Raw genomic sequence first — 8,754 nt, 5'->3', positions numbered from 1 at the left:
GTTAATCGAAGAATGCAGGCAAAATGCTAGCACAGAGCCTGGCGCACAAAAAGGGTAGTTGCCCTTCCTTAACTGTAGTAAGAAGCCCCCTCCCCACATGTGACCTCAGGCCAGGGGATGCCTCGGAAAAACGGACAATTAAACCCCATGCTCCTTCTTTTCTCCTTCTGAGAGTCCAGGAGAGCAACGTGCACCCAGATTTGACCTGGCCCAAGAAGTAAGGAACGAAAGCTTTCATGTTGAGGTGTCTGTCCCACGGGTTTTTGTGTAGCGTGGGGTGGCCATTAAGAGGTAGATGGTGCTGTAATGGATTTACTTCCCGTACCTGGTAGGGCCCAGTCTGAGGACAGGAAAAAGGGAGGTGACAACTGCTCTGCAGAAGAGTGAGAAGGACCACCATTTCCATGGACACTATCGGTTAAGGTTCTTAGTTGCAAACAACAGAATCCACTCCAGTTAGTTTAATTTGAATATGAATTTATTGGAATATAAGACAGACAGCTTGAAGCCACAGATAGGAAAATGAGCGACATCACTGTGAGGTAAAGGGGCTTCTTTACTGAAAAGACCTCAGCCACTGTGAGGAATGTGCCCCTGCATTCATTCTTTCCTTCCTCAAGTAGTTATGGGCCGTCTCCTTCGTGCCAGGACCTGTGCTAAGTGCTCAGGATAAAGGGAAGACTTGTTCTCATGGTGCTGAGAGCCGACTGGATGAGACAGAGCTAAAGCAAGTAGACCCATGGGGGAAGCAGAGAGCCAGGGTTCTGCTGAGGTGGGTGGGGTTGAGACAGACTCAGAGGAGATCACACTGTTTCAGAAGCAGCCACAGCCCAGCCCTGTGTGTGTCCTCCTTGACTTCAGAGTTTCGGGAGAGCACAGTTCGCAGGTCCTCTGCAAAAAGAAAGGAACTTGCTGATTGACATCTCTGAAGCCCCAGACCTGGACACCGCTGACCTTGACAGATCCTAGACTTTCCCAGAAATATGCAGCCAAAGTCCACTCCAGAACCGGAATGACCAACAAGAAGGAAGTGAGTTTCCAAGCCTAGGTGGGGAGCTCAGGAGCTCTGCAGACCTGCTCTGTAGGGTGGCTGACTCAGTGTTCCCATCTGAGAAAAGGGGAGCATGTGAGGAGGCTCAGATTCTCATGATGGGGCTTCTAGGGGTGACCTTCTGCCAAGCTGGCCCATGGAGGATGTGCTCAGTGTGTGGTTTCACAGGACACTGCAGCCACTTGTCCTGGGAGGCAGCGAGGAGGAAAGACACTGTGCAGGTGTGAATGGTGGGTGGCCCCCTGAGCGCCATCTCTTTCCCCAGCCCTTCCCCTCCCACCGTGTCCTGCCCCCTTTCTTACCCGTGGGTCCCCACATGACCACCGCAGGTCTTCATGCAGTCCTGTGCTGTTGGGAAGTTGTTCTTCTTTGCAAAGCAGCCGCCATATACAAAGATGTCGCAGTGCCCGGACCTGGCATTGTAGAAGTACCTGATCTTCCGGGCCCTGCAGGGACCCATGTGATGAGGTTCCAGGCAGAAGGCAGGCCGGGAATCTATTGGAATGGGAGGGGTTCTGGGTCATTTATGAGGGCGGCCATCACAGGTTGGTCTACAAAGTCAACAACTGACACCACCAGTTTGCGATAGAGAATGTTAGCGTTTTGGGAGCTGGTCAAATTGAAAAGGCCATTTGACAACCTGCTTTCTGGGACATTAGTATTAATGATGCTAGGCGTGACCATGATATGGTAATCATGGAAAAGTTTATATCTCCTTCATGAAGTATTTAAGATTAACTGGTATGATGCCCTTGATTAGCTTCAAAAAACTACCCATGTTGGGGCTTCCCTGGTGGCGCAGTGGTCAAGAGCCAGCCTGCCAATGCAGGGGGCACGGGTTCAAGCCCTGGTCTGGGAAGATCCCACATGGGGCGGAGCAGCTAAGCCCATGCGCCACAACTACTGAGCCTGAGATCTAGAGTCCGCCAGCCACAGCTACTGAAGCCCGTGCGCCTAGAGCCTGTGCTCCGCAACAAGAGAAGCCACCGCAGTGAGAAGCCCGCACACCGCAGCGAAGAGTAGCCCCGCTCACCACAACTAGAGAAAGCCCACGCGCAGCAATGCAGACCCAACACAGCCAAAAACAAACAAACAAAAAACTCTACCCATGTCAATTATATCTCAATAAAGTTGGGAAAAAGAAAACTCTACCAAAGGAAAGGAGGACACAGGTAAAAAATATTCTCCATATATCAATAATTATTGGAGCTGGTACCTGGGTTTTATAATACTATTCTCTGCATTACTTGTATGGTAAAAGGTTTCCACCATTAATAAAAAAGTGTGAAGGAATCAGGCTGTAATGGAGAAAGGCATGAAGAAAACATACCAGTGTGTTCACTTTGTTACCTCATGGGGACTGTATAAATTGAATATTGACACTATATTGATATTGTGATTTATAATAAGAAATATATACATTTGTTCTTTGTCATTTTCCTGGCACGGAGTTCCTAAAAGCCTTGGTATTTCTTTTTCTTTTTAAGGAATTTGTTTGTTTGTTTGTTTTGTTTTATATTTATTTATTTTGGCTGCACCAGATCTTAGTTGCAGCATGCAGGATCTTTTAGTTGCAGCATGTGGGCTTCTTAGCTGTGGTATGCGAACTCTTAGGTGCGGCATGCATGCGGGATCTAGTTCCCCAACAAGGGATCGAACCTGGGCCCCCTGCATTGGGAGCAAGCCGTCTTACGCACTGGGCCACCAGGGAAGTTCCTAAAAACCTTGGTATTTCTTAAATGCTGAGAGCAATAACGGTGTCTTTTGTTATGTGAAGTAGGTGACTTTTGGGAAGAACCTAGTAACCCCAGAATAGGCTCTGGCTGCCAGGGGAAACCACTGCCTGACAGGAAAGTTGCAACTTTCATTCCTACTCTGCTCCAAGGCCTTCCATCCACAGTTCCCCAACCCCAAACCTCAGAGACTGGAGAGGAGCTGGAGGTTGAATAGTCACCAATGGCTAATGATTTAATGCATCATGACTAGGTAGTGAAGCCTCCATAGAAACCTAAACACAGCAAGACATTCATGTTATTCAAAAGGACTGGCATCGACCCAGGGAACAACATAGGTGCAAGTTCCATCATTGCTCACCTGGACCCCTGCAGCAGCCTGCTCCCTGGGCCTCTCTGTCGCTGCCCTTCGCCCCCCAGAGGCCATTCTGCACACTGCAGCCGCAGGGATCCTGTTACAACTTGAGTCCTACCCCATTGCTCCCACGACCAATCAGTGACTCCCCATCTCCATGAGTCAAATTCTGATTCTTATAAAGTCCTACTTCGTTCTTTCTGCAGCCTCTGCTCCAACGCCCCCTTATCACAGAGGGTTTCGCTCATCAGTCTACAGAAAGAGCACAGCCTCCTGTATCCCCATCACTCTCTACCTTCAAAACACTCATAACCTAGCAGAGTATTCCCCCCTTTTGCTATTGTCTGTCTCCCTCCTAGAAGGCAAGGTATTTTGCCATATTTTGTCTACAGTTCTTTCCCCACACCAAGAACCATGCTTCGTAGGGACTTAATAAATATATGGCAAGGGAATAAATCTTCCATTTCATGCTCACGCCAAGTACACAATCACTGAATAGAATGGATATAACTGAATTCCTGTTAGTGCAAAGTCTACTTGATGATGGGGAAGGTCTACATAATTATCAATCTACCTTTAACATTCTGTATCTTAAAAGGATAATAAAATAATAGTCAAAAGGGGACAAAGGAGGGACTTCCTTGGTGGTCCAGTGGTTAAGACTCTGTGCTCCCAATGCCGGGGTCCAGGTTCAATCCCTGGTCAGGGAACTAGATCCCACATGCTGCAACTAAGAGTTTGAATGCCACAGCTAAAGATTCTGCATGCTGCAACTAAAAGACCCTGCATGCTGCCACTAAGACCTGGTACAGCCAAATAAATATTTTTTTAAAGGTTGGCGGGACAAGGGAAAGGGACTTGAGCCTTTACTAAGATTATATCAGCCTTGGTCCCAGGAGCAACTCACACAAGTGTTGTGTTTCTTGCTTTCCCTGCAGTTGCTCAGCTCAGTGGTCCCACATCTTTCTGATTAATTTTAATACTAAAGGAATAATCATTATTTGACACCTAAATATTTTTTCTTGCCCAAAGGAGGTGGGTAGAGAAATTTTTTCAGATTAACACATCTTGGTGGAAAACGGATAAAATTGGCCGTGAAATGTGATTAAACTCTTTAAATTCGTGACTGGTAAGCTGTTCAAAGAACCCATGTAACATGGTTCCCCTGTTCAGTGAGGAAACTGCAGAAGACTTGCCCCAGGACACACAGCATGTGGGTCGTAGGGTCAGGACAAGATACTATCATGTCACAACCCATTTGATAAACTATGTGATTCTGCCAGGAATTCTGAAAATACAGAAAACTGGTAAGAGTTTCTGGGTGCAGTGTCCCATGTTCATTACTCCCCTATCGCTGAGTCTCACCTAAGCCCCCGAATCACAGGGAAGAGTGAGTCTGGGTTTTTCCCTGACACAAAATATGTGGTGACTCTACCAACATTAACCAATTCCCCAAACACCCACTGGGCATCCCAGAAGGCAATTCACTTCTGACACTAAATCTGTGGAGTCAGTGCAGATCCCGCAGGTTGAGGGATCAAGACTGTCCTTACTTCAAACGCCAGCCACGTGATCCCAAGTTACACTTGTAACCCACTGGCTAAAAATAGAGGTTCCATGACCCCACCTCCATGTTCAATAACCAATAGAGGTGGTGACCAAAATCAGGAAAACCCTTTACTTACCGTTCTCATGTTATTATAAAGCGTAAAGCCCAGGGACAGCAAAATGGAGGAGATGCGCAGGGCAAAGGGGAAGTAGAGGTGTTTGGAGGCCCCGTGCCCTAGTGGAGTGCACCCCCTCATAGCACCTCTCTGTGCTCACCACCCCGAAAGCTCTCTGAACCCCAATATTTATGGATTTCTATTGAGGTGTCAATAATAGGCATATTGATTGAATCATTGGCCATTGGTGATTGATCTCCATCTCAATACCCTCCCGTCTCCCCAGAGGTGCTGGGATGCGGGGTGATGAAAATTCTAGCCTCTAAACACGATTGGGTTTTTCTGGAGATAAGCCCCACCCTGAAGGTCTCTTGGGTCCCATTCCTTTACTCACCTCATTGCCATAAAAAAGACAGTAAATTCCAGGAGTTTCAGGAGGTCTGTTCCAGGAACCAGGGCAAGGATCAAATATTGATCCTTTTATTACACTACAGTGAAGTTCAGGGACACGGCACTGACCAGGAATAGAGAGTGTCAGAGATGGCATTCCTGATCTGGTAGAGGTAGGCGGGATATATATTTAAAATTTTTGACTTTTAATTTTTTTCCTGTTGAGAGTCATGAAATGTCCCTGGAGTTAAAACTGCCCAACTTCCCAGGAGAAATCCAGAGAGGCTGTCAGCGCCCACCCCAACCCTGCTCCCCAGCCCCTCCATGGACTCCCCTCATCCCTCCCCAGCCTGTGGAGGAGAGGTGAGCCGGGACTTACCTCTGGCACGGCTCTTGTGTTTACCCCCCGGGGTGCAGGCCACCAGGGTGCCCAGGAGGACGAGGAGGGCGATGGAGAGGCAGAGCCGGCTCATGTTCGTGGCCTTGCAGGAGGGCTTCTGAGGAAAGCTGGGGGCTGACAGAGCTTTTCATATCCCAGCTGAGGGGTGGGACAGGCAGTGAGGAGGGGAGTGAGGAAAGGGTGGAGCTGGGCTGGGTCCTGTTTATTGTGTAATCTCCCCACCTAACCTGCTTCTGCCTGCTGGGGCCAAATGCCCAGTAAGAGCGTTTCTCAGACTTGACTCTGCCTGTGGGTCTCGTGGAAACACAGACTGTGATTCCACAGGTGGAATTTTGTCCAATATGTTGACTCAGGGAGCGTCCCAGCTCCTAGAGCAGTGCATGGCAGGTGATGGACGGTCAGTGGGTGGATGAGAGCAAATCAAAGGACAGATGAGTGAACAGCTGCACGTTAGCTCAGGTCCTTCTACTCAGCCTCCTGCAGGTGTCATCACATCTGGGCGTCAATGTCCGGCCCCCACAAGGACTACCCCTACCTACCTCAGAAGACAGGTGTGACACAGGAAACCTTCATGCAACCATTTCCACAGCTTCTCAACTGGGTATATGGTTGCTGTTTACCAGGCATTGGTCCAGGCAGAAGCTAAGCTAGGGAAAGACCCTGTCCTCCTGGGGCTGCAACCCTCTTTTCTGGGTAGAAAAAGGAGTAAGGGGTGTGGGCAGAGGGGAAGCAGGGAGCTGAACACGTCTCCACAGCATGACCTCCCACCGCCCCTCACCTGGTTTCAGAAACAGGAGAGCTGCCTGCCTGCGTGGACCTCAGGGGAGCTTGGAAGATCGCCTGCAAGAGCCCCCCTCCTGCTGTCTCTCCGCCAGTGGTTTTGGCATTCTTGGACCTCAGTTTGGGTACCAGCTCTGTCTTTTCCTAACTTTGTGCCAGGGGACTTAAACCTCCCAGAGCCCCAGTGTCATCAGGTGTCACCTGAGATCCGTGCTGCCCACATCGCAGGGTTGCTGTGGAAGCAGTGGAGGCAACAGACATAAATTCCTTCTCCCTGCAAAGTCAAAGTCCTTGTAATGAAAATAATAGTGAGTAATGACAGCAGAAAAAACTTAGCTTCTGCTATGTGTCAGGCATTACCCTAAGCACTTGACACATATTAACTCATCTAATCCTCAAAAATCCTGAAAGAGGGCAGAGCAACTGTTGGTATTTCCTCATGTTACAGAGGAGGAACCTGAGGTAACGAGAAATAATTTGCCTAAAGTCATACCTTGTAGAGAGAGTATCTGAACCCAGGGATCCAGTTTCAGAGTCTGTGCACCATGCACTCTACTGCTTTGTAAGCTGAAACTCTAGTGCACATGTGAGGGCTTACACACCCCAATCTCTTCACTCATTCCCATACATTCACTCCCAGTTACACACATGTAGCACCAAGCGGCACACCCCCTCACTCATCTACAGACATGCATTCTTCCACAAATCAGCACAGACCCTCCCTAACAGCAGAGACTCCTCTTTTCTGCCCCCTCCTCTCTCATGTGTCTGTCTTTCTCTCCCAATGTCCTCCTCCCTCTGGTCCAGGTTAGAGGCCCCCAGTCCCAGGGGCCCCCCGATGGGCCTGTCCTCCCTCCACCTCCCACCTCCCTGCTCATGAGTGACTGAGGTCTCTAGTTTCAAACCTTCCCGGCCCCTGGGGGCATCTTCAGAGAAATTGCAAGGCGGGAACATCACAGGGGTTGTATTCTCGATAAAGATGTATGATCCCAGCACTGTGGGACACCAGGTCATATCTCTGCTTCTAATCCTCAGTTTTTCCCTCTGAAAAATGAGAATCTTGGACTCCATGCTATCTAGGGCCCCTTTGTGAAATGGATGGAATGCACCCGGGGCAGGCAGAAGATGTTTATCTGTTTGTGATGCTGTGCCCTGTGAGAGGTACATTCATATCCAAGACATGAGTGGCCAATTTCTGGCTACGTGATATAACAGCACCTCACTCTTTGGAGTTACATAGTCTTCCTCCTTCCTTGTTTTAATATTTTGAAATTTATTTATTGGGCCGTGCCGCGCATGACATGGGATACAGTTCCCCAATCAGGGATCAAACCCGCACCCCCTGCATTGGAAGCTCAGAGACTTAACCACTGGACCGCCAGGGGAGTCCCTTAGTCTTCCTCTTTAAAAGAGGTGCCATGAGTACTGGGTTTTTTAGGATTATTTTAAGGATTAAAAAGAAAGGCATAAACCAGAGCTTGCAATCTGGCTAGAATATAAGTATTTTTAGCCCACAGAGTACATTTTATAATTTTGAAACATTTGCCAAGATTTAACAGTGGGAGATTTCGTATAAAAGTGAATTTCTGGCACTGTTGGGAAGGTAAATGATTTGGCAACACAGTCCTGCAATTTAACAAGAGCTGTGGCTCTCAAACTTGAGTGAGCATCAGACTCTCTTAGCCAGGCGTTCAGACACAGATTTGAGATCTCCACCCGCAGAGTTTTGCTTCAGTAGGACAGGGGCGGGACCTGAGTTTCTGCATCAAACAGGTTTCTGGGGCTGCTGATGGTACCGCTCAAGGGACCACACTTTGAAAACCATGAACTAAGCTAAGTAGAGCTGTTCTCTTCTCACGAGGGGAGCGTTCTCTCCAGTTTCCATAATCCCCACCATGCCTTATTGTCCCCCCAGCCCCACTCCCACTCCAAATATTTCCATCCACTTCAATCACCTGGCCTGGAAGGAACTCAAAATTGTGACCCCTGGGGTGGGCTCACAGTAAGTGTTCAGTAAAAGGTAGCTTGTTCTTATTTAACAATCTTCCGAACTAAGTATTATTATTCCTATTTTACAGTTGAAGCAACTGAAATTCAGCTAAGGGAAAGTGACTTGCTGGAGTTTAAAACAGCAGAAAATCAAAAAGAAGACACTTGCCAAAAACTATAAGTCATGTGGCCCCGGTTATTTCAATGTTACAAATACACAAACGACACACAGGCAAATGTATCTGCTATTAACATAGATGATGCATCAAAGATTGTGGACACGACTTCATGAGAGTAAAATTATATTTATCAAAAAAGGAAGAAAAGAAATAGAAAGGGAAAAGGAAAGGTTAAAATAGGAGGAGACATGAGTCAGCTGTAGACATGCCCAC

General features: G+C 48.0%; 1 protein-coding gene across 2 annotated transcripts; it reads right to left on the bottom strand.

Annotated features, from left to right (window-relative positions):
• Nucleotides 1-460: 460 nt before the first annotated feature.
• LOC112400895 (serum basic protease inhibitor-like) lies at nt 461-5,785 on the bottom strand. 2 transcript variants are annotated; one of them, XM_024746877.1, is made up of 3 exons: nt 5,573-5,768; nt 1,354-1,546; nt 461-891 (listed from the first exon to the last, which is right to left on the bottom strand). In XM_024746877.1, exons 1-3 carry the CDS (start codon nt 5,664-5,666, stop codon nt 858-860), a joined length of 321 nt encoding a protein of 106 aa, XP_024602645.1. In that variant the 5' UTR covers nt 5,667-5,768; the 3' UTR covers nt 461-857. The 2 variants fall into 2 exon arrangements, with proteins under 2 accessions (XP_024602645.1, XP_024602646.1); XM_024746878.1 differs by lacking the exon at nt 461-891 and adding an exon at nt 917-1,238 and having other exon boundaries at nt 5,573-5,785.
• Between the last annotated feature and the right edge of the window lie 2,969 nt (nt 5,786-8,754).

The sequence above is a fragment of the Neophocaena asiaeorientalis genome, unplaced genomic scaffold (genome assembly GCF_003031525.2).
Source record: "Neophocaena asiaeorientalis asiaeorientalis breed wild unplaced genomic scaffold, Neophocaena_asiaeorientalis_V1.1 scaffold132, whole genome shotgun sequence".
NCBI lineage: Eukaryota > Metazoa > Chordata > Mammalia > Artiodactyla > Phocoenidae > Neophocaena > Neophocaena asiaeorientalis.
The sequence above is the reverse complement of the archived record's forward strand: the minus strand, read 5'-3'. Positions and strand labels throughout refer to the sequence as shown.